Source organism: Capra hircus, chromosome 22 (genome assembly GCF_001704415.2).
Source record: "Capra hircus breed San Clemente chromosome 22, ASM170441v1, whole genome shotgun sequence".
Lineage (NCBI taxonomy): Eukaryota > Metazoa > Chordata > Mammalia > Artiodactyla > Bovidae > Capra > Capra hircus.
This window is the reverse complement of record NC_030829.1, coordinates 6,150,888-6,177,024: the sequence shown is the minus strand read 5'-3', so window position 1 is coordinate 6,177,024 and position 26,137 is coordinate 6,150,888. Positions and strand designations below refer to the sequence as shown.

The following is a 26,137-nucleotide window of genomic DNA, read 5'->3' as shown; positions in this document are numbered from 1 at the left end:
ATCCTCATGGAGATCGGAGCTCCCTAAGAGCCAGAGAGAGGAATCAGCTAATAGCATAGCAAATCACTTAGTTACAGCCATGACGCGCTCTGTGGCGATGAGCGTTGTGAGCTTTCTGGAGATGGTGGAAGGCTACCTGCTGAAACCAGCCTCTAAGATGAAGTCATAAGAAAGAGAATCTCCCACCAGGAGATACACTGTTGGTGGGAAGGTAAATTGGTGCAGCCATTATGGAGAACATGATGGAGTTTCCTTTTAAAAAAAGTAAACATATGATCCTGAAATCTTCCTCTTGGACATATATCTGGAGAAAGCCATAATTTGAAAAGATACATGCACCCCAATGTTCATAGCAGCACTATTTACAACAGCCACGACGTGGAAGCAACCTAGATGTCCATCACCAAATAAATAGATAAAGAAGATATGGTACAATGAAATACTACTCAGCCATAAAAAAGAATGAAATAATGCCTTTTGCAGCAACATACGGAAAAGGTGAAGGCACCCCACTCTAGTACTCTTGCCTGGAAAATCCCATGGATGGAGGAGGCTGGTAGGCTGCACTCCGTGGGGTCGCAAAGAGTCGGCCACGACTGAGCGACTTCACTTTCACTTTTCACTTTCATGCATTGGAGAAGGAAATGGCAACCCACTTCAGTGTTCTTGCCTGGAGAATCCCAGGGATGGTGGAGCCTGGTGGGCTGCCGTCTATGGGGTCACACAGAGTCAGACACGACTGAAGCGACTCAGCAGCAGCAGCAGCAGCAACACAGATGAATCTTGAGGTAATCATACTAAGTGAGGCAAGTCAACCAGAGAAAGACAAATACTATATGATATCACTTATACGTGCAATCTTAAAATGGTACAAGCGAACTAATTCACAAAACAAATAGACTCACAGACATAGAAAACAAACTAGGATTACCAGAGGGGAAGTGTGAGGGGGAGGGATAAATTATGAATTTGGAATGAGCAGATACACACTATTATATAAAAGAACAGTGAAGTGCAGGGAACTACAGTCAGTATCTTGCGTTGAGCTTATAATGGAAAAGAATCGGAAAAAGCATATAAATATGTATAACCAAGTCATTTTTCTGTACACCTGAAGCATTGTAAATCAACTATACCTCAAAAAAAAAAAAGAATCAGGAAACCAACATTTCGTGGTCGAGGCTAGAGCCCAGTCAGGTAGGGCTTTGTTTTCCCCAGGGACGTGCAGATTGATTTAGAGGCTGTAAGAAATGTGGGGCAGTCGTGTGCCTGGAGACAGACGTCTCTTGTGCAGTTAAAGCCTCCTGCTTCCTCTGTCCTCTGGGCTGTAGGTCCAACATTGCAGGATGCAGAGGGCAATGACCTTTATTCTTCAAGGAGAAGGAGCAGCTCCGGGTGAGGGTCGCTTGAGAGGAGTTCTCAGATGTGCTAGAGGGCTTTGCAGCCGGTGCGCTTCCTGAACCTGTGGTGCCTGTGCCTTCCTTCCCGCCCTGTTCTCCCAATTCCCCTTCTCCCCTCTCCTCCTGCCTTTTCTCCTCCCGCCCTCCTCCACCCCCATCCTGTCACTGCCCTCTTCCTCCCTTCTCTCCTTTCTCCCGTCCATCCTTCCACCGTCCCTCCCTTCCTCCTTCCCATCCGTTCGTCCATCTGTCCATCCACCCGGCATTCGTCAGGTATCTGCTGTGAATGGAGCCCTTTGATGAATCAGATGCCATATGGTCGCGGGTTGAGGGATCGATCTCGTCGGTAGGCTCGGAATCTCGAGATGGGCAGGTATGGAAGTGATTGCAAGCTTGCCTTTGTGTGTTTATTCCTGTTAAGAGGCCAAGGGCTACACACTCTTCCACTTCCTTAAAAAATGGGTGCCAGAGTCGTGAGGAAGAGTGGGGAAGGAGTGAAAACGGCCAGTTCATCTCCGTGGCATGAAAGCCATAGTGTATGTTGTCACTGTTCTAGCTCATATTTGAGCACTCTGAAGATTACATTGTAAGCTGATGTGTGCAGGAATTGTGTCCTCTTTTCTTTAGAATGGTGGCTGCAATGCCACTTACCCAGTGGGGATACAATTAATACTAATTACTGGTGGCTCATCCCTTACCATAATTTTCTCTTCCAGAAAATGAAAGCAGACTCCTGATGAATGCATTTGTCTCTCCAGAGTTTCATATGCCAGGGCTCAGACGCTATAAAGGATTTGCCTGGAGGCGAGAAGTTCTTGTCCAATTTCTCCCTCTCTCTCAAGTGCCCTTTGGAGAAGCATTTCTGCCTGCAAGTCATTGGCGCTTGTGAAATTAATTTTAGCTGGAAAAAGAGCTGTGTTGTCATGGTCTTGTCTTGGTTTGGGTAGATAAAGTTTTAAAAAAGAGAAGCAGGCTTTTAGTAGGTAGAGCGATGACCCAGTCTCTGAGATAAGTATATGCTACCATCCTGAAATTTTAGATATAGATATCTGTTGGCTTTTCCCCCCTAGGAATTCTTAGAACAACCTTCTCTCCCCGAAATAAAAGGATTTCCCCAAATGAAGATTGAATACTCAAAAACTTAGAGGTTCTTTGAGGTAGGCTGAGCATGGCTATGGAATATGAGTGTAAACAAAGGCAGAGCAGACTCCAGTAAGTGCATGCTCATTGATGTTTGGTTGTGAGGTTTCATTCTGCAAGAGATGGAAACCTGATTCACCAGCCAGCAACGACTGAGAAATGGTGGGTTAGCTGGAAGGCTGACAGTGTGGGTCTGTACAGCAGCATTTTAGTCTTTGGTGTTCATATGGGGGTGTGTGCGTGTGTGTGTGTGTGTGTGTGTGTGTGTGTGCGTGTGTGTGTGCGTGCGTGCGTGTGTGCGTGCATGTGCGTGCATGTGTGTGTGTGCATACATGCATGTGTGTATTTTTAAGCATGGTGTATATTTAAGTTTCTGATGAGATGACTTCTGAGTGAAACTTAAACATCTGAGTGAAACTTCCACACCGCTTGCAGGACACATCCTTACCCTTTGTTGTTGAGGCTTTGTTTATGAATCATGATTTCTTTTCTGGGGATTTTACCCAGGAAGAATTTGTGGTCTAACTTGTTCTAGTTCAATTCAGTGGGAGTTGCAACTAATTTCTTTCAGGCGGAAGGCCGCGCCACGAGAGTGTGTGTGTGTCTGTACGCGTGTGTGCATGTGCTGTGATCGTGAGTTGTCTAGAGCACTGCCATTCTCTTTGCCTCCTGGGAGTGAGGCAGGCAGGCAGAGGATTTTGGCTCCAGGACGTGGGACTTCAGTGCTCACCTCTCCAGCTGCATGGGTCATGACCTGGGCCCCAGGGTGGCGCATCACAATGACCAGCCTGCTCGGTGACCAAGGCAGAGGGGGAGGTGAGACGATGAGCGTAGAAGCACTTTGTACGCTGTTCACCTTCCCCTTGACCGGGAGGTGAAATGGCCCTGGGCCTATTACTCATGTCGCTGCCTGCGGCCGGCATGGCTCTGTACTGCAAGCAGGTGGAGAAGTTGAGGAAGTAGTGTGGGAAAGCCAGGAGCTGCTCTCTGCTTTCCTCTGCAGCTTAGAGGCTGGACCCGCATCAGGTGCAGGGCCGCTTGAGCTTGGCAAAGGTGGACAGTCCTTCCCTTATCTGGTGGGTCCTGGGAGCAGAGCAGGCAGCTGGACAGGGTTCAGGGTCAGGCATTATTTCCTATTGTTTCCTTATCCTTGATGTTTTAGAAGAGAACTATGGCTGCTTCATGAGCTTTCTTTACACATTTTTTAAAAGATTTATTTTTGGCCGTGCTAGGCCTTCACCGCTGTGAGAGGGCTTTCTCTAGCTGCGGTGAGCGGGGGCCACTCCCTTGCGGAGGTGCTCGGGCTTCTCCCCGGGATGCCTCTCTCGTGGGCTCCAGTCACATGGCCTTCGTTGCCCTGCGCCATGTGGAATCTTCCCGGACAAGGATCGAGCCTGTGTATCGTGCACGGTCAGGCAGGCTGTCAACCACTGGACCACCAGGAAGTCCCTCTTCTGAGTTTCCTGAATCCCTGGATTCTCCTGGTCATTCTTCCCCTCCCTTCCCAGGGCTGAGTGTAGCTTTCCATCCATTGCTGGGACCATCTTGTGCTCCGCCCTACAGGAGTGCCCACCCAGCCATCCACGTGGCTGATTCCACTCTCACAGAGGAAACACCCTCCCTGGACTCCCTTTCATCTTATTTTGCTTGAATTTTCTTGACTGGATATGGAAACTGCTCTTCTGTTTTGGCATATAACATGGTGTAAATTTAAAGCGCTGCTCCTGTTAATTCGATGCATGTGTATAGGGTAATAGCATTGCCACTGTAGCAATATTTAGCAACTCTGTCACATTACATAATTATCCCTTCTTTTTAGTGGTTGGAATAATTAAGTTCTAGTCACTTAGCAAAGTTGATTATCGTACAATATTATTGTCTATATTCATTATACTGTACATTAGGTCTCTTGGGCTTATTTACTACTCATTGCTGGATGTGGAAATTTCTTAACATTTTTTGAAACCCCAGATTATTCAGGAACATGGGCAGTGGATTAAAGCAAAAAAAAAAAAAAAAATCCAAAAACGCTGGTTTTAGATTTGGTGGGGGGGTTCTTTTTTTTTTTTTTTGTCTACGTAATTGATTATGAGAAAAAGGAGATTTTTAGAGAGTGTCGAGGAAGAAGACAGCTCTTACACTGCTGAGAACACACAGGGCTTTTGGCTGCGCTGGGTCTTCACTGTGGTGTGCGGGCTTCATAACTCCACAGCATGTAGGATCTTAGTTCCCTGGCCAGGGACTGAACTTGATCCCCTGCCACTGCTAGGAGGATTCGTAACCACTGGACCACCAGGGAAGTCCTGCATTGATATCAATTTGTATCAATACAAATTGACAACAGGTTTTTTTTTCCAATAGTAAGATGGCAGTGTTTCTCAAAAGCCTTAAAAATTAATGTTAAATACCTTCAAATTCAGTTATTACTTTTCTAGGAGTTTAAGAAAATCATTGCAAATTTGTGCAGAGATCTACCTACAGAGAAGTTTATGGAACTGCGATTTGTCCCAGAGAAGAAAGTTAGACCTCATCGTAAGGGCCATTGGTGGGGATCTGGGCAGTCAGGTGTGGCCCACTGATGTGCTGGAATGATCTGCAGTGTCTTAAATGGCATTGTCCCGATTTATTGACATGGTAGACGGAGGAGCCTGGTGGGCTGCAGTCCGTGGGGTCGCTGAGAGTTGGACACGACTGAGCGAGTTCACTTGCACTTTTCACTTTCATGCCTTGGAGAAGGAAATGGCAACCCACTCCAGTGTTCTTGCCTGGAGAATCCCAGGGACGGCGGAGCCTGGTGGGCTGCCGTCTCTGGGGTCGCACAGAGTCGGACACGACTGAAGCGACTTAGCAGCAGCAGCAGCAGATATAATTTAAAAAGCAGTATTATGATATGCAACCCCTTTCGTAAAAAGTCAAAGAACACGTTTGTACATCAGAATGTTGTAAGTATATTTGCCTAAATTTTAAAGTTTATTTCTCTATGTGTTATGGGTGTATGTTTTTTTCTATTTTATTATTATTTATCCTATGATAAGTATTGCTTTTGTTAAAAAAAAAAGAAAGATATTTATAAGAAAAGCAGTGGTTGGATCTCCCACCAAAGCCCCGGTCATGGCCTTTGTGCCGGGGAGGCCAGCCTTGTACGCCTTCATTACATCTAGCACCCCGCCAGGGCCGTGTCTGTACGAGGGAGGCAGGAGCTGTCAAGCAATGAGGGGTGAATGAGACAATTATTTCCTGACCCCTTGCCTTCTATTCACAGTCCTGTTGGCCTGTTTCTTTGACAGCAAGAGATGATTCCTTTTGTCCCTGGCATCCCTCATTACCAACTTGGTAACATTCAGTGCAAACACATAGAATTTAAAAAGTATGCTCTTAACCTGTGTATCACCATCTTCTGTTACCTCTTTTTAAAAGTTGGAGTATAACTGCTTCACATAATGTTGTGTTCGTTTCTGCTGTACAGTGAAATGCATCAGCTGTGTGTATACATATATTCCCTCCTTCTTGAACATCGCTCCACTCCACCCCCCCCCCCACCCCATCCCTCTAGGTCATCACAGCGCCGAGCTGAGCTCCCAGTGCTAGGCAGCAGCTTCCCACTAGCTCTCCTTTTTATACACGGTAGTGTATATATGTCAGTGATGTTCTCCCAATTCATCCCACCCTCTCCTACCTCTGCACGTCTGTTCTCGGCTTCTGCAGCTCTATTCCTGCCCTGCAGATAGGTTCATTCGTACCATTTTTCTAGATTCCTCATTCTGAAAATGCATTCTCTATCTCACTTTTCCTTTAGTAAGAATTCCTTGAGAAAACAAGGGTGACATTGCATGCAAGCAGCCTCTGCTGCAGAGCCAGGGTCGACTTTGCCTTTGGAATGAAAACCTGCTCCACAGGGTAGCCGCTAAATTAAGACATCTGTGATGTACCAGCTTCTTGGGGCTGCAGTAACAAAGTACCACCAACTGGCCGCTTTGTCTCCTGGTGCTGGTCCAGGCATTGGCAAATTGGTGCCTCTGAGGGTCTGATCCAGGTCTCCCACGGCTTCTCTCATTCGCCCTCCTTGTGTGTCTTGCTCATAATTTCCGTTTTATAAGGACACTGTATTGGACTAGGACCCACTCTAATGACTGGATTTTAACCTGATGACCTCTGTGAAAAAAAAAAAAAGGAGACTTTTTCACTGCTATGAATGATTGCAGCAAGGATTGAAACTCCTGGGTAACATCCAATCATATTAATAATTTCCTTCCTGAGAAATATGTGATTGGAGTCCTACACATGTGGAAGCAAGTTGGAACCCTTCCTGGCAGGCCCTGGATGGGGGCTCCTCAGGCTTCTGCTGCTGCTGCTGCTGCTGCTCAGCCGCTAAGTCATGTCCGACTCTTCGCGAGCCCATGCACTGCAGCAGAGCTGCTGCTGAGTGTCCCCCAATCTCAGCCTTGCTCTTGGCCTTTCTGAGAGTTGGTTGTTCAACACCTTTAATCTTCAAGAAACTCCTGTATTTTTCTAATAAATTTTTTATTGAGGTATAGTTAATTTACACTGTTATATTAGTTTCAGGTGTACAACGCAGCAATTCAGTGTTTTTATAGATTATAATTCAAAGTTTTTACAAAATAAAGGCTATACTTCTCCTTGCAGAAATGTTACATTTAAGCCAAGAGAGTTATGATGCTAACATCCTTAATTTGGAGAGACACAGTTCAACCCATAACAATGTATTTTCCTCCTATTGAAAAAAATTGCATTAGTTTGAAATTTTTCAAACATAAAAGCATTAGGGACGGCAATATTAAACCTCCATGTCACTATCAACAGCTTTAGCATCCTCCAACCCAGTATCATTTCATACTCTCTCTCCCTTCAGTCCCCAGTGGAGTATTTTGAAGTAACTCTCAGCCGTAAGAAATGATGCATTCCATGTGGTAAAATTAGATCTAAAGATCCTGTTAGATAAATTAGCATTGTGTGTGTGTGTGTGTGAGTGTGTGAGTGTGTGAGTGTGTGAGTGTGTGAGTGTGAGTGTGAGTGAATTGGGAGAGTCAGAGCAATACCAGACTGTTAGGGCCTATCTCTGGGAAGTAGGATCTCAGGTAATGTTTACTTCCTTTTTTAGAAGTGTATTGACTGTCTAATTTTGTTGGGACAGTGGTTGAGGGAGTAAGTCAACCTTTTCTTAATGAGAAAAACAGACACTGGGTGTCTCCAGGTGGTGAGAATGCTGGGCTGAGGGCAGCAGCAGGACCTTCACTGCAGTTGTTTTCGGAGGCAAAAGGGCTATTTTGCTTTCAGAATATGAGAAGGCAAGAGGAGGAAGTACATCAGCCTGTGAAGTGAAGAGGCCCCTGAGGAGGAGAGTGAGGGCTGCCACTCCGGATGAAGCTGTGTGGCCTCAGCACAGATCCCCAGCCTCTCTGACCCCAGGGTTCCTGCCTGCGAAATGGTTTTGATTGTGAATCTACAGCCATAGATTTCTTTGGCCATGAATACTATGATCTCATAGTTCTTTCTTTTTGTTCAATCGCAGTATCGTTGGTTTTAACGCTGTGTGAATTTCTTCTGTACAGCATGGTGACTCAGTTATGCGTCTGTATACCCATTCTTCTTCATATTCTTTTCCATTGCAGTTTATCTCAGGATACTAGATACAGTTTTCTGTTCAGTAGGACCTGTTTATCCACCCCGTATAACAGTCTGCACCTACGAACCCCGCACTCAGTCCCTCCCGTCCCCTTTGGCAAGCACAGGTCTGTCCTCCGCGTCCGCGATTCTGTGCCTGTTTCATATGCCGGTTCATTTGTGTCCTGTTTTAGGTTCCATGTGCAAATGATAGCATGTGGTGTTTGTCTGTCTGACTTACTTCACTTAGTTACGGTCGCCTCTAGCTCACCGTGTGGCTACAGATGGCATGACTTGGTTCTCGTACGTGGCTGAGAAGTAGTCCCTTGTATGTGTGTGCCACGTCGTTTTATTTCTCTGTCGTGGATGTTGAGGTGGTCTCTACGTTTTGGCCATTGTGAATAGTGCTGCTGTGAATGCAGGGGTGCGTGTATTTTTTTGAATTAGAGTTTTGTCCAAATGCGTGCCCCAGGGTGGGATTACGGAATCCTACGGTGATTCTATTTTCACTTTTCTGAAGACTTTCCACACTGTCCTCCACAGCGGCTGCACCAACTTACATTCCCACCGATACTGTAACAGGGCTCCCTTTTCTCCACACCTTCTCCACCATTGGTTATTTGTAGACTTTTTAAATGATGGGCATTCTGGCTGGTGTGAGGTGGTACCTCACGGAAGTTTTGATTTGCATTTCTCTAATCACTAGGGATGTGGGGCATCTTCCCGTGTGCCTGTTGGCCGTCTGTATGTCTTCTTTGGAGAAATGTCTGTTAAGGTTTTCTGCCCATTTTTTATTGCATTTTTTCCTGTTTATGGTGTTATAGATCTTGAACATTGTGGGTCTGTCTTACTTATTTTTGACAGTGCCGAGTCTTCGTTGTTGTGCGGGGTTTCCTCTGGGTGCGGTGAGTGGGGGAGATCTCCAGTTGCATTGCGTGGCTTCTCACTGTGGCAGCTTCCCGTGTTGTGGAGCACGGGCTCTAGGCTCCTGGGGGCTTCCGTAGTTGCAGTGCATGGAGTCAGTAGCTGTGGCTCCTGGGCTCAGTTGCGTAGGCTCAGTAATTCTGGTATGTGGGCTTAGTTGCTCCGTGGATGTGGGATCCTCTTGGATTAGGGATTGAACCCACGTCTCCTTATGCCCAAAGGCATAAAAGTGATTTCAAGCCTGAGACTCCCCTCCCTGACCCAGAGCCCAGGGCAAGGGGGATCCTGCCAAAACAGGCACCTGTCCTCTGTCCGGAAGGCCTGGGCTCTCAGGCCAACCAGCAGGGACCAGTGGAGGCCTCGGACAGGAGGCAAACCAAGCAGATCAAAGTAGCAGCGTTAAGGTTTTGAAATTAGATCGCCATTGAAACCGCAGGCCATGAGTAGGCAAGGGCTTGTGTGCTCAATCCAGGCATATGACTGCCTCCTAAAAAATTCACACTGGACCTGGAGTCTCCTACCATGATAGCCAAGATGTCCGAGGTAGGCTCAAAAAATCACCTCTCACTCCAAGAGCCAACGAAAGTACACCTTGAATGAAAAAAGAGAATTATCTGACATCTAAACCGAGATGTTAAATGCTGAGCACAGCCTCAGCCATCTGTTTACACTTGGACCTTGCCTGCCTTCAAGCTGCAGGGGCTGAGCTAAGCACAGAGACCCCGTGGTCTGCAAAACCTTTAATATTTATTCTCTGACCTTTTATAGAAGTTTGGCGACATGTGCAGTCAGGCATGAGACACCTAATGGTCCATTTGGGGGAGATCTTTCCTTCTTTTTCCCATTTTTAATTTCCCTTGGTTTGTAATATAGAATAATATGGTCTTTACCCTGGTTTCTCCATTCTCTTCCTACGCTTTGTCATTTTGTTCTTCCTCATTATCATAGCCTCATCCGTGTAGCTGGCAGCCTCGCCCCGTTGGAGAGGGACCCGATTTCCTCCTGCTCTGCTTTGTTCCTTATTGTTGCTGTCACCAGCCCCTACCGAGCAGTGAGGGTCTGCAGGTCTGCCTCCATGGGGTTTTCTTTGTGTGCTCACCTGACGAGCCTGGAGGGAGAGCTGGGAGTCCTTAAGATGTTTAGGACTAGCCTGCATGGGGTCATGCCTGGGACCAAGGAGAGCCGTGCACAGAGACCCGGAGCCCTGCCTCAAGGAAGCTCTCGGCTGGTTACAGTTGAGAGCTACATTCCAGTAGGTGTTGTGTCAAGAGCCAGAAGGACAGACAGAGTACAGGAGGACGCTTGAGAGGGGGGTGAGTCAGCAAGGAGGAGGAAATCGTTCAGGTGAGCCCAGGAATGACTGTGTTCCCAACACTACACCTGGAGAAAGGCTGGAGAGGTGGGAATGTCACCTGTCCAGGTGCCACTACTGCCCTCTGGTGGCAAAGCAAAGGGGCTTTATGGTTCACACTGTAGGGGAAACAGACCTCCAGGGGGCAGTGTCTCCCAGCGGCGGGGGCAGTGTCTCCCAGCGGCGGGGGCAGTGTCTCCCAGCGGCGGGGGCGGTGTCAGAGTTAAGGGGGATGGGATGAACTGGGATATGCGGCCTGACACGCATACACTACGGATACTGTGTGTAGAACAGATCATTAATGATGTGCTGTGCAGCATGGGGAGCTCTATGTAATGCTCCCTGGTGACCTACATGGGAAAGAAATCTAAAAGAAAAAAAAAGAGGGGATGCATGTGTACATACAGCTGGTTCACTCTGCTGTACAGCAGAGATTAACAGCATTGTAAAGCAACTACAATAAAAAGTTTTTAAAAAATCTGGGAGTTAGGAATTTGGTTGACAAAACAGAGGCTTGACAGGGATCAAGGAACAGTGGCTCAGGACTGGCAGAAACAGCAGGGTGAGGATGCTGAGGCAAGGCACTCAGTGAGTTTTAGGGTGCATGCTGTATGTTGATGGGTATTTTAGGAAACTTCTGTAACCAGCTAATCAAGTCATTTCTGGGTGGGGAGTCTGAAATACTAAAGTAATGCTGCTGAAGGTAGTTGAAGAGTAAATCTGTTAATGGAGATGGCAAGCTAGTTAGTAGGTTAGTTAGTTTGGGTTCTAAGGTCTTTGCTGCCTGGCTTGTAAGCCTAGGTGATGACTTTGGCCAAGTGAAAAAAATTGCCCTAAGGTGGTCAAGGACTGATCCGTGACCCAAATGTGAGACTTAGCAGGGGCTCTGGGGTCCCATCAGGCTGAGGAGAAATGCCAAAGCAAGGCCACCTCAAGGTTGACATTGAATTGTTTGGTCTCCTCCCAATCAGGACAGATTGAATTGCTGAAGGCTCCGGGTTGTCTGGGAGCCTGGGAGGTTCTGCCAACAAGGCCAGCAGCTCTGGTGACATTAGGAGAAGAAAGCGGTGCGTGAGGCTGATGCTTTGGTTGCCAACGGATGGATGAGTGACGAGCTGGTGTTTGTTGATGTCTGACCTGTCAGGACGGGACCTTTCTGGTGCCTCTCTGAACCCACACCAAGCTTTGCAGGTCAGAACAGTCTAAAGTGATTGAAGCAAGTGTAGCCCCTGCTCCTCCGGTCCTCCTTTAGCTGGGTCTCATCTTGTTGAGCTGATGTCATTGGGTTTGGTCTTTGCCTTTAGCTTTGGTTTCAGCTTCACTGAAAGAAAGCAGTGCAGCCACTGACTTCCTCTGCACCACCCACACTTTGACTTTGCGGTGCGCATGCCATTGTTTACACCACGAGGAATGGGTCATAGAATTTTCGCTTCACTATGAAATTGGACTTGACCTACGGTTTATCTATTTTAGAACCTCGGAGTTGATGTGTTCGGGGAGTAGATCTCTGAAATTTGACGAGGGTCCCATTTGCACCCGTGTTACAAGGTGTGATGCCCCTGACTGTAGAAATGAAATGCCAGCAAGAAATGAAACGTGTGCCTTTTGTTCGCCCTGGTTTTTAAACGCCACGCATGGTTCATGTTGTGCTTCAGAAGAGTGTTTAGGGACTTCCTGGTTGATCCAGTGACTGAAGACTGCGCTTCCAATGCAGGGGCACTGGCTTGATCCTGGGGAACTAAGATCCCGCATGCCTCATGGAGCAGCCAAAGAATAAAATAAAGAAGCGTTCAGAAACCTGATTTGAAATCCATGTAATTAGCGGTTCAGGCTGTTCCAAGGCTGGTGGCCATCACTGACCACGCTTCGTTCTTATGTTGAGGTTGTGGGAACCTGCAGGACAGAGTGAGCTGCTTAGAGACTTTGTGTCGCGTACAGCTTTGTGACATCTTCTCAAATGTGCCCTTCATTAAAATCGGATATGAAAACGGATAAAACTTGTTCTTCCCAAGTCTGATGGGAGGTTCTCCTCAGGACCTCCCAGTGTGAGGAATGTTCTGGCAGCAACAGCCATGATACATCATCCTGAGGCTGGCAGTCCTGCGTTGCTTGCTGAGTTCATTCAGTTTCTTTTGGAGCCTGCTGATGCTCATAGGAAGTGAAGGTTGGCGTCAGTTGTGTCTGTAAAGACTAAAGTTCTGTTTCCGTCTGCTTAACATGTCAAGCACTGCGCTGGGATCACTCTACTTTCAGTGCACCGTTTCACAAGAAGGATGCTGAAGTCCATCCAGTGCCTGGTCACTGGCACTCTTTAGCACAGGGTGACTCAGGGGGGCGCTGTTGGCATTTTGGAGCAGGAAAGTTCTTGAGTGGGACTGTGCCCTGACTTGTGGGGCTTGTGTCACCCCCGCCCCCTCCCACTCAGCACCAGCTGTTCTGCAGTCACCGTAGCTGACAAATCCACCCACCGCCAGCTCCGGTGTCCCCTCCAGGCGGCCATCCTGTCTCTGGCGCTGGCAACAGGCTCTCAGTAAACACCGTCAGATATTTTCCAGGTATGTGCCGCCCATCTCTGGGTGGGAGATTCGGGGAGCCGGCTTTGTGTTTATTGACTTTTAGCCGTACTGGGTTTTCGTTGCTGCTCATGGGCTTTCTCTGTGTGCAGGCTTCTCATTGCGGTGGTTTCTCTTGATGCAGAGCACGAGTTTGAGATGCTCAGGCTCAGTGGCTGCGGCTCAAAGGGTCTAGGGTGAGGGCTCAGTTGTGGTGCCTGAGCTTAGCAGCTCCACAGCCTGTAGGATCTTAGTCCTGTCTGACCAGGGGTTGAACCAGTGTCCCCTGTGCTTGCAATTGGATTCTTAACCACTGAACCACCAGGGAGGGGTCCCCAATTTTGTGTCTTTTTTACCTGAGATTTGCATCATATTTTATGCTTGTGAAATAATTACTTACCCTATGCTATATAATTGGAATATAGTTTTTTGTTGATTAAAAATGAGTATATTACAACTACTATATAGAATATAGATAATCCCCAAGGACCTACTGTATAGCACAGGGCCCCTATTCAATGTCTTGTGGTGACCTATATGGGAAAAGAATCTGAAAGAGAATGGATATATGTGTAGATTCGTAAGTGAATCATTTTGCAGTACACCTAAAACTACCACATATTGTAAATCAGTTATAGTCCAACGCAAAATAAAGATTAAAAAAAAGTGGATTGCATAGTTAAGGCTTCATTTAGTTACCTTTTCTCTTAAGCATTATGACATCTTCTGTAATAGTCAAGAGCATATGCTTTACATTCTGGTGTTAAGTTTTCGTCTTCTCTTTCAACACATCATTTTTCTGAGACAAGTTTTTATGGTAGGAATTTACAGAAATGCTGACTATGACGAGTAGCTCGAAGTCGGCTTCTCCCTAAATGTTAGCAGTTCTCCATAGAGTTGACTGTCAACGAATATGTAAACACTTTATCTTTATGATGTTAAATTTAACCATTTTCTTGGCAAACTGAAACTGATAGCAGAGGTATTACTTTTCCTGAATCTTCAGCCCTGTTGTCCTAACTGACTGTGATGATTCTTGTAGACTCTGTGTCATAAATGGATTCTTTTGCCCCTCAGTGAAGAGAAAGGGACCCTGGGGGTTCATTCATTCATTCAACAGATAGTTGCTTGGGATCCATCAGTGAATCACACAGACAGAATGGTTCCTGCTTTCATGCTAGTACAGATGATTTTAAATTATATGGTGCAGGAAGCTTTCCCAAGAAGGCAGCTCTTCAGCAAAGACCTGAAGAAGAAATGAATTCTTACTGAGCCCCTGTTATGCCTCAGGTACTGTTTTAGGAGCCAGAATGGCTAGCTATAACCTCTGTAATCAGAAAATAACTTACATGGTCAGAGGATGGGCGTGTAATCTGTTTAATGTCACTATTTAAAAAAATCTTTTTGAAGTAATGGCACCAATTTTGGTTAAGTAGGATTGCAGTGGGCAAACTGTTTGTTTTTAAGGCGATGACTACACAGAGTGATAGGAAATAGGAGATATTTGTCTTCAAAAGAAAATAGAAAGAGATGCCCACGTATGGGATGGGTTTTGTGTCCAGGTCCAGCGGTCTTTGCAGAGGTATGGCTTCTCCCCAGCTGGTGGCGTCATGATGGTCCCAGGTATCCTCCTGGGGATGATGGAAGCAGGAGCAACTGCTTTAGATTATGGATGGCTTTTGTGGGAGATGCTTAAAGAACAGTGAAGGGGTCCAGGGAGCAGGAGTTGGTCCCTGCCTCGAATGCTGACCTATGACCTCAGGCGGGCTGCCTTTGCTCTCCCACACATCAGCTCGACTGCTTATTTGCTGGCCATGCAATTTATGCTCATCATCTGGTTTAGCAAGTTAAGGTGTAAAAACAGGAGGAGGAAGCACTTCCCAAGACCACCAGTCAAGTCCTTTTCTAGTTCTCAAATTCCTTTCTCCTTGATTTGTCCAAGGAAACATTGCTTGTCTGTAGCTTTTGAATCGAAGCCAGGCCACTATGGGGTTAACTGGTTTGTCACAGCGTTAGCTGTGGAGCAGGGCTGGCTCTTGAACTCCTGGTTTTTCTCCTCCTCTTGGCTCCCTACACATGGTGTTAAGGAAGTTGCTGGCTCTCCGAGCATTTTAGGGGCAGAGTGGGTCGGCGCTGGTTTTGCTGTGTGTGTGGTCTTACCCCCACAAATGCTAGCCCCAGATTTCACTTTTATTTCCTGAACTTCAAGGAGGACCACCAAGGAGTTAGGGATGGACAGGAGATGGAAGCAAAGCAAGGAATTAACCTTGCTCTGAGACAAAGCCAGGGGTGCCCATTGTCTCGGATAACCTTCCTGTGGTCCAAGGACCTTTAAGTTGATCACAAGACTTCTACTTTTAGTATATTTATTTTCACCTTTCAAAGATGTGTAAAAGATATACCTGGATGGCCCGGTGGTCCCCTTCAGGTCTAAAGTTCTAAAGTTCTCTTGCGTGCAGAGCTGCAGAGGCTAAGTGCCTTTGGGTAGATGGATCCGGATGGATTTCATCCAAGGCCTGCGGCATCCCAGGATGGATGTGCACTGAGCATCCTCAGACTGCATCTTCACGCTGCTGGTAGTCTGGGTGGTGATGCTGTCTTGCACCGCAATTTTTTTTTCTTTTAATTAATTAATTAAATTGGTGGCTAATTACTTTACAATATTATAGTGGTTTTTGCCATACATTGACATGAATTAGCCATGGGTATACATGTGTTCCCCATCCTGAACCCCCTCCCACCTCCTTCCCCATCCCATCCCATCCCATCCCTCAGGGTCATCCCAGTGCTCTGGCTCTGAACACCCTGTCTCATGCATCAAACCTGGACTGGTGATCTATTTCACATATGATAACATACATGTTTCATGCTATTCTCTCAAATCATCCCACCCTTGCCTCCTCCCACAGAGTCCAAAAGACCGTTCTTGACATTTGTGTCTCTTTTGCTGTCTCACATATAGGGTCATCATTCCTATCTGTCTAAATTCCATATATATGCATTAATATACTGTATTGGTGTTTTTCTTTCTGACTTACTTCACTCTGTATAATAGGCTCCACTTTCATCCACCTCATTAGAACTGATTCAAAGGCATTCTTTTTAATGGCTGAGTAAGACTCCATTGTGTATATGTACCACCGCTTCTTATCCATTCGTCTGCGGGTGGCATCTAGGTTGCTTCCGTGTCCTGGCTATTGTGAACAGTGGCACCGCACTTTGATCCACTCCCGTGGTTTAGCGCTGGCTCCCGGACGCTGGAAGCGAGGCCTTCCGACTCTCACCTCGGGCTGTCTCCCTTTTCCGCAGATGATGACCCAGGTGGAGGGGCAGCAGAAGACCCTGGTGCACGCCATCGAGTCTCTCCCGGGGTCTGGCCCCCTCACTGCCTTGGACCAGGACCTGCTGCTCCTGAAAGCTACCTCTGCTGCCACCCTCAGCTGCCTCGGGGAGTGCCTGAGCCTGCTCCAGCAGAGCCTGCACCACGCCGGCCAGTCCAGCCACAGGCCGGCGGCCTCGGGTAAGACCTCCCCGGCGGCGGCGCGCCCGGGTCTGCGAGAGCGCGTCGTCGGGTGTGCGCGCGTGCCTGCCTGTCCGCTGTGACCTTCTTCCTTTAAGTCGGTCCATCTCGCCTTTTATGCAAGTGCTTCTCCGTTTTCCCCTTCTCAGCCTCGCTTGGGCTGTCTGTATTTTTTTCATTTCACCCATTAGCAGTGTGCCATCCTATCGACAATTTAACGTTTTCATGAATACTACAGAACTCTTCTGAAACGTGTTAGCATTCAGTTCTCCATTGCCTTCTATTTGTGAATTGTGCCCTCAGTGTTGTGATGGCAAGATCCGTTGCTCAGCAGCGTCTGGTCCGCTATTTCCAGCTGTGCCTGTGGGGCGTGTCCCCGACACCCTCCCATGATGAACAGCCGCCTTGCCTCCTGCTCTCTGCTCCGGGCCACCCTGCCCTCCTCTTTCCTGTCTCCTCAGGGCCCGGTGTGAGATTTTCTCTGGGATACATAACAGAAGCATTTCTAGCTGTTTATCAAGAAGTTCGAGATAATAATAAACTCCCCGAAGAGGCGCCAGTCCTTTTGAAGGAAGGTTTCATGGATAAGCAGACAGAAAGATATTAGGCAAGATTAAATTAAATGATAAAGGTGAAAATGCCTTCAGATGGGTCATGTCCTAGAGAATTATAAAATATTAGAAGAGATGCGCTGAAGTCTCACTGAGCTTTGTTGCCCAGGGTTCAATTAATTAACGAAGAATGAAGCAATTCAGGTGATGGGAAGCCAAGCCAGGTGATGATGAATGGTCTATACTTCACATTTCCTCCAGGTCCCCACTGCTCTCCTCTGTCACCAGGGTTAAAGGGGTGATGTTGGTTTCCCAGAGTCAGCTGTAGGGGTGGGGGGGGGGGTTGAGTTTCTTCTGTAGTACCCACCGTCATTTACTAAGCTCTGATTCTATCGGTGTCTACCTTTTGCTACCCATTTTATGAAATCTTCACGAAGTGTGTATCATTATATGCCCATCATGTGGGTGAGCTGAGCCGAGGCTCAGAGCAGTTAAATGACCTGCCCAAAGCCACCCTGGTACTGCAGAGCGAGGTCCAGGGGTGGGCTCTGCCCACTGTGGCAGGTGCCTGGGGTCCTTTGTTCAAACCAGAACAGACCACCCAGTGGACTCTGGATTCCCCAGACTGGGGCTGGTCACATCTTAATTTTCTGGCACTGTCCTGCTCACATCTTAATTGTCTCAGGGCAGGTATTTGTATTTTTTTTTTATTATTATTTGGGAAATAGTTTGAGACTTTCAAAAAAGTTACAAGAATAGTATGAAAAATTCTCATCAATCTCCAGATTCTCCAGATGCTATTACGATGTTTGCTGCATCTTCTCTGTATGTATAAGCCTATTACAATATTCTAGCCACTAAGGAGTAAGTTGCCGACGATATGTATCTTTACTTTCCTATACCTCAGTGTGAATTTCCTTGAAAAAAGGGCACTCTTCTCTGTAATAACAGTACAGGGATCCAAATTGAGAAATTAACATAAATACAATCCTCTTCCTAATTTGCAGACCTTACTAAAATTTTTTTAAATTGTACTTGTTTATATTTTCGGCTGCTCTGCCTTCGTTGCTACGTGTGGGCTTTTTCTGGCTGTGATGAGCAGGGGTTTCTCTCTCGTTGCAGTGCGTGGCCTTCTCATTGCGGGGGCTTCTCGTTGTGGAGAGCAGGCTCTGGGGCACACGGGCTTTGGCAGCTGTAGCTCTTGAACTCTGTAGAGTGTGGCTCAGTAGATGTGTTGCGTAGACTTAGTTGCCCCGTGGCATTGTCACCTTCCCTGACCTAGGACTGAACCCATGTCCCCTCCGTTGGCAGGCAGATTCCCTGACCACCAGGGAAGTCCCGACTTGACTGAATTTTCCCTATGACTCTACCAGTGTCTTCTGTAACGAAAGAAGAACATTCAGGTGCTGGATCTGGGCTGGGAGAGGCGTGTGTGTCCAGGTGCAGAGTGAAGGCACTCCGTGTGCTTTTTCTCCTTGCTTTTTCCTTCTCTACTTGAAAATTGAGACTCCCTGACTTTCCCTGGTCTGGTTTGAGCCTCAGTGACTGCTTTAGGCATTGGGCACACCTCAGCATTAGACTGGGTACTTCTCAAAGTTCCTAGAATTCTTCTTGCACCAGAACCTGCTTCTAGGCTCTGCGAACAAATGGGCTCATTCCAAGGAGGAGTGGATAAGAAACTTGAGCCATTTTCTTGTGCCTGAAATTTATGCCTTACCTTTTTCTTCAGGGTGACTTTCTAGTAAGTTTCGAATTTTCGTTCCAAATTCTTTCTCTGGGGTTTTTAAGGGCTGGAGGGATGAAGCTTGAGGTCGAATTTCAGATGTGGTGAGAGGTTGAAGTGGGGACTGTCTGTGGGGGAGGCGGGAGACCGCGCAATGTCCTGGACGCTACCCCACCCACCCTGCTGCCTCCTGGGGGAGAGTGGTCGTCCTGTCCTTTCCTGCACCTGACTCCATTGTCCGTCCACCCTTCCTTTTAGCCGTTTTTACTGGGGAACTTGGTTGAAGGTTGGAGAATAGAGCATAAAGCATCACAAAGGTTATTGTGTTTCTTTGTCTTCCTAACCCTTTCCAAAGTGGCCCTTTGGATTTTAAAACATTCTGCACATGTCTTTTAAATCTGTGCCAGCCCATTTAGGGGAAAAAAGGTGGAATTACATCCTTATCCAAAGCATCGTAGTTGCCTGCAGTTAAAACAGAATTCCAGGATCTCAAGCTAATGGAATGGAAGAACCTGGTGACCCCAGGAGTGTCATCTCAAAATGCGTTTGTTAAGAACCTCAGGGCTCTTTGGGTTGATAGGGACGGTAGCAGCCTGACTCCTGCTGATAAAAACTTAATGGTTATATCCAAGGAGTGCCAGACTGGGTTGATGGAAATCAAAATCTCATTAAAGCGAACCTCTGTCAGGCCTTCCTCCAGAGCAGCAGTCCCCAGCCTTTTGGGCACCAGGAACCGGCTTTGTGAAAGACACTTTTTCCATGGACCGGAAGTTGGGGGATGGTTTCTGGATGATTCAAGTGAATTCATTTATTGCTCACTTTATTTCTAATCTAATGCCATGACTAATCTGACAGGAGGTACCAGTCTGTGGCCCAGAGGTTGGGGACCCCAGCTCTAGAGTTTCAAGGGGCAGGGGGTGGGGGTGGGGGTGGGGCACAGATCGCTCGGCATAGCCGACATCTGTAGGCACTGTTCATGAAGTCTCTTTGCTTTCTGATCCTTCTGCACTGATTTTCTTTTTTCCTTCTGACCCTCTTCGGAATCAAAACCTAATCTGTGATCTCACGGCATCTTCTGTAGCTTCTTGTTGCATCTTCTGGGGAACCTGGCAGCTCTCAAGACTTTGTCTGAAGATGTTGCTCCCCGACCTCAATTTCATTTCAAACAGAGCGACTGGACCAAGGTGGAGATTACTTGAGCTCTCATCTGTGCCCACCTACACATTTCAGGCTCAGGTCCTGTCTCCGATGTTACCTCTGAGATAATTCAGGGCTGAAATGCTTCATCTAACTTCTGTTTATGGAGAGGTTTGTAGCTAAAATTTATAAAGGAACTTGGCTTCTTGGTCCAGGCTTATGTTCCCTGGTTCTCCTCTGTCCTGGTGACTGAATCTTCTCCAGCATTTTGATAGAGGCAGATGCGTGATGGGATAGGGCAGGTGGGCATCTGGTTTCCCGAGTCCAGATATGTGCCTCTGATTTTCCGCGGTGTGACAAGTCAGGGCTGCACCAGAGCTGGAGACGGCTGGGCTGCTTGGGAGTCTGTGCTGGAGGGGGATTCCAGACCTTAAGGTGGTCTAGCGGGGCAGAGCAGTCTGTTGCCTGTGCTTCTGGGGAAGTTCCTCACCTGATCAGGGAACATGATTCAAAGGCAGCACAGACACCTGTGATCAGACCAGCACGTTCTAGTGCACTGTGAGAGCTGGCTACCACCTTATGGTGGGTGCAGGACATGCTGGGAGAGAACACTGGGGTTAGAGCTGCTGGAGTGGGGTGGCAGAGGAATCCCCATGGATAATGCTCGTGCCCTTGGACATGAATCAGGGCTAGAGACCAAGACACATGTAATTGAAGAGAGGGGAACCAGAGCAGAACTTAATATGCACTTCTTAACTTGCCCTTCCAGTAACTTTTTCTTTTAAGATTTATAAGGATTGTTGGTTAATAAGCCAGTTGCATTGGTTCCTGCTATTTTGGGATTTGGCGAAAGGGTCAAATAGATGAGACTTTTTTCTTTTGGCTGCACCATACAGCATGTGGAATCCAGTTCCCTCATCAGGGTTTGAACTCAGTTCAGTTCAGTTCAGTCGCTCAGTCGTGTCCGACTCTTTGCGACCCCATGAATCGCAGCACGCCAGGCCTCCCTGTCCATCACCATCTCCCGGAGTTCACTCAGACTCATATCCATCGAGTCCGTGATGCCATCCAGCCATCTCATCCTGGGTCGTCTCTTTCTCCTCCTGCCCCCAATCCCTCCCAGCATCAGAGTCTTTTCCAATGAGTCAACTTTTCACATGAGGTGGCCAAAGTACTGGAGTTTCAGCTTCAGCATCATTCCTTCCAAAGAAATCCCAGGGTTGATCTCCTTCAGAATGGACTGGTTGGATCTCCTTGCAGTCCAAGGGACCCTCAAGAGTCTTCTCCAACACCACAGTTCAAACGCATCAATTCTTCAGCACTCAGCCTTCTTCACAGTCCAACTCTCACATCCATACATGACCACAGGAAAAACCATAGCCTTGACTAGATGGACCTTAGTCAGCAAAGTAATGTCTCTGCTTTTGAATATACTATCTAGGTTGGTCATAACTTTTCTTCCAAGGAGTAAGAGTCTTTTAATTTCATGGCTGCAATCACCATCTGCAGTGATTTTGGAGCCCCCCAAAAATAAAGTCTGACACTGTTTCTACTGTTTCCCCGTCTATTTCCCATGAAGTGATGGGACCGGATGCCATGATCTTCATTTTCTGAATGTTGAGCTTTAAGCCAACTTTTTCACTCTCCTCTTTCGCTTTCATCAAGAGGCTTTTCAGCTCCTCTTCACTTTCTGCCATAAGGATGGTGTCATCTGCATATCTGAGGTTATTGATATTTCTCCCGGCAATCTTGATTCCAGCTTGTGTTTCTTCCAGCCCAGCGTTTCTCATGATGTACTCTGCATAGAAGTTAAAGAAGCAGGGTGACAATATACAGCCTTGACGTACTCCTTTTCCTATTTGGAACCAGTCTGTTGTTCCATGTCCAGTTCTAACTGTTGCTTCCTGACTTGCATACAGATTTCTCAAGAGGCAGGTTAGGTGGTCTGGTATTCCCATCTCTTTCAGAATTTTCCACAGTTTATTGTGATCCACACAGTCAAAGGCTTTGGCATAGTTAATGAAGCAGAAATAGATGTTTTTCTGGAACTCTGTTGCTTTTTCCATGATCCAGCGGATGTTGGCAATTTGATCTCTGGTTCCTCTGCCTTGTCTAAAACCAGCTTGAACATCAGGGAGTTGCTCTCAGGCCTCCTGTATTGGAAGTGTGGAGTCTTAACCACTGGGCCATCAGGAAAGTCCTGGTGAGATTATTGTAGGGTCTTTTCTGGGCTTTTCCCACTTGTTGACGTCTGTCTTCTGTTCTGCTTCAGTTTTTCCCAGAAACATCTTCAGATTCTTAACTTTCATCCCTTTTCCCCACTCAGACCCCTTTTTCCCCTCTGGCCCTACAATGTCTATCTTTCCTCTACCTCTGTCTGTCCTTTCCTGACACCCAGTGCTTCTGGTCGCAGTGCATCCCATTTAAGTCACCTTCCCTTATTTTGTGATTAAAAGTCAAGATAAAAATGTGATGATCCCTTCAGTAAGCAGCATACTGGGAAACACTACCATTGCAGAATCTTTCTGATGGGCAGTTTTATTTATTTACTTTTTTACAGCGGTCAAAACAGATTGATTGGCAGTTCCTCCATAAAGAAAGCCGTCAGATCCTACCATACCAGCTTTTCATCGTAAATATACCCTATGTTTTCCCCATGTTTGTAAACGTCAGTCTTACTCATTTGGGGAAAGCCCTCAGATTGACTGCACCCCGGAGGCGGGAGTTCACTGTGTTACAGGAACAGTGGGGGCTTTCCAGTGCCTCCCCTGTCACTGGCGTCTGGGCAGAGACATCACAGCGCTGGTGTGGGTACTGCAGCCTCCAGAGCTCCAGCAAGGGGTAAGCTGAGGCCAAGAGCAGAGTCAGACAGTCCCACAGTCAAAGCTTTAAGCCCATGGTTAAATCTTCTGTAGCTGTCTTTCTGCTTCTGGTTGGTTAAAAGAACCAGAAAGTTATTTCCCCCGCCCCCTTTTTCTTGGGTTTCTTGTGTCTACTAAGGCGTGTTGTGTGAGGAGCTGCAGGCATGCGTCAAAACCAGTAAGCACTGGTTTGCAAATTGGTGAACACCTGACCCATTGCCCTCCTCTTCTCTCCCGTTGGATCATCTCTGACAGTCTGCCACTCAGGAGCCTTAGGGTGGACTGGAAAGTGAAAGGTAATTGACATACGACCAGCAGGCTACGGTCAGCAGCCACGTGGTGATGTTAGACCCTGGTTTTCTTTGCGTTTGTACTTGCTGGTATGTCTGTGATCATCTTTCTGTCGTAGACCGTCTGAGTCACTTTCTATAGGTGAGGCGTGTTTTCTCACCTGTCCAACGCATCCGTAGTAACACATACCATGAGCCTTTGTGCCACTAAGGAAAAGGTGCCAATTAAACTATGCCACATTGTGGAGCATAAGATGAGCTCCGATTTCAGAGATGTTAAAATGTGAAAATTGGTGTGTCTTTGGATCAATGAAATCTGGTTTAGACTTGTGTTTTGTTTTATGACACAGTCTTGAGAATCCATCCTTCAAACACGTCATGCAGGCCAGTTATTTTTTTCCTAACCCTGCTGCGTGTTTCTCTGTTAGTCTCCATTACACTTTTTGTCTCTGTGTTTCTATGCTGCTTTTCTTGTTTCCTCTCCTTTTCCTACACAGGTTGTGTTTCCTTTTCTATATAGCATTTTGAGGGAAAAAATATATATAAATTATAGTAGTGGTTACACTGCAGTCTTTGTAAAGATTCATTGACTTGCATTATTGTAATTGTCAAAATCAAGAATGACGCATTGTATAGAGTGATGAAGACGAAATATTTTAATTTCCTTTTTTTCTCAGTAGACTTCCCAATTTTTGATTCAAATATAATGCAGGAGATATTATCAGTATTTTAATATTAATTTAATACTCAATAGTGTGTAGTAATGATTAAATCTCTTTAGAGGAATTTTGACTTAATAGTCAGTGGTGCTTCATGTCTTCAAGAAGTGTTTAAATTCAGTTCCAGGGCTAGGATGGGGTGTGATGAGTGGAACACCTACTGTGAGCACAAATTTAATGGTACCAAAGTCATTGAGATAAATGATGTTTTAATGCAATATCTTTAAACCAGAATTAATGCAAAAAAGTCCATGATGAACAAAATATCAAAATCTTAAAGATAGGAATTGACTGGGAGAGGCAACTGAGTCCTTTAAGACATTTTTTTGTTTTGACACTAATTTTGATTTAAACAATATTGCATGAACGTGCCATTTATCTTGATTACTGTCTTGGTGCCTCTTTAAATTTCACCCAGAGGCAAGTGCCTTTTCCCTCTCGAGTCCCAGTCCTGCTCAGCCTTGCGTTCAGCTGGGTTCATCGCTCATTGCCACTCCTTTCACACAGCTTCTCCAGTCTTGAGTTCTTTATCCTGCTGCTTGTCTTCATGTGTTGGGCTATGTCCTCAAGTCATTTTTTTCCCAGAAAGTGGGATGTTTTCTGAGTCCCTGCAGTGGTGCTCAGAAGGCATAGAGGGTAGAGTTTGAGAGTCTGGGCTCTGGGCACAGGTGGCCTGGGTGTTCATCTGCCATTTACTCCTGACACTTACTGGCTCTGCATGCCTCCTTTGTTTATCTGTCAAGAGGTAAGTCCTGGGACTTACCTCATGGGTCATCATTAGAATTAGATGAGTTAACACAAAAAAATTCCATCTGATAGGGACTTGCCTGGTGGTCCAGTGGTAAAGACTCTTCGCTCCCAGTGTGCGGGTCCAGGTTTGATCCCTGCCTGGGGAACTAGATTCAGTATGCCGCAACTGGGAGTAGGCATGCCACAGCTAAAGATGCTGCAAATAAAAGAGGAGGAAGAAGCTCCTGCATGCCGCAAATAAGACCCGGCCCAGCCAAATAAATTAATATTAAATAATAACTTTAAAAAGAAAATTTTTTGTATAGTAGTCCTTGGCACCTAGCAAGAGCTCAACAAATGCTGACTGCTTTCAGCAGAGGAAAGATAGTTTGTCTGAAGACCAGCATTATCTTTCCAGCCCCGCAGCCACCCGGAAATATGTAGATATTCATGTACATTCTTCTCTTCATCTGTCGTCTTTTGGCATTTAGCGTTGCGGCAAAAGCCAAGACTAGCTTGATTTTTTTTTTTTTTCTCCCTTTAAGGCAAGTCTAACTGTTCTGCCTAAATGATTGGAAAATTTTTCCTCTTGATTTTTTTTTGTTTTTAATTAAAAAGTGTTGCCAAACTTCATGAGCCAGGCATTCATTAAACTCTTCTATTTTTGTGTGTGTTTGACATTTCAGTAAGAAAAAAACCTAAGAAAATATTGAAAGCTGTGTCTAGATGTGAGTCTTTTCTGATTGGTTCTGCTGGACTGTGGTGGGCTGTTTTCACAGGACCCATAACCCGCTCTTCAGCTCCGGCTGTGTGTTGCTTTACTCCTGTTACTGTTTATTGGTTTTGTTCCATTTGTCCCACTGATCTCTTTCAGCTTAAAGGTCCCTGCCGTGTATCTTCTGTCTTGAAGGCAATCTCTATTATTATTATTTATTTTTGTCTGCACTAGCTGTTTGTCGCTGTGCACAGGCTCTCTCTGGTTGCAGTGAGTGGGGGCAGCCTCTAGCTGTGGTTTGCGGGCTTCTCACTGTGGCGGCTGCTCCTGCTGCAGAGTACGGGCTCTGGAGCACTGGCTCAGTTGCTGCGGTGCGTGGTCTTAGTTGCTCCATGGTGTGCGGAATCTTCCTGGACTAGGGATCGAACACATGACCCCTACATTGGTAGATGGCTTCTTAGTCTCTGGACCACCAGGGAAGGCCTGAATCTTCTGTCTTATTGCTGACCCTTGTGCCCTTGGCAGCTGCTCACTAGTAGAACTTCATCTTGACACACTACCTACTTGACTTTCTACAGTGTTGATTCAGTTTTAACCTTGTTTCAACACTGAAACCTTGTTTCAGTATTAACCTTCAGTTCAGTTCAGTCACTCAGTCGTGTCTGACTCTGCGACCCCATGAATCGCAGCACAGCAGGCCTCCCTGTCCATCACCATCTCCCGGAGTTCACTCAAACTCATATCCATCGAGTCAGTGATGCCATCCAGCCATCTCATCCTCTGTCGTCCCCTTCTCCTCCTGTCCCCAGTCCCTCCCAGCATCAGAGTCTTTTCCAATGAGTCAACTCTTTGCATGAGGTGGCCAAAGTACTAGAGTTTCAGCTTTAGCATCATTCCCTTCAA

General features: G+C 46.5%; 1 protein-coding gene across 1 annotated transcript in view; it reads left to right on the top strand.

The window, feature by feature from the left end:
• Window positions 1-26,137, top strand: part of OSBPL10 (oxysterol binding protein like 10) — a 323,310-nt gene that overhangs the window by 221,888 nt on the left and 75,285 nt on the right. The window contains exon 5 of the mRNA XM_018038204.1: window positions 16,299-16,509. Coding sequence (XP_017893693.1) covers window positions 16,299-16,509 — 211 coding nt within the window. The remainder of the gene's footprint in view (window positions 1-16,298; window positions 16,510-26,137) is intronic.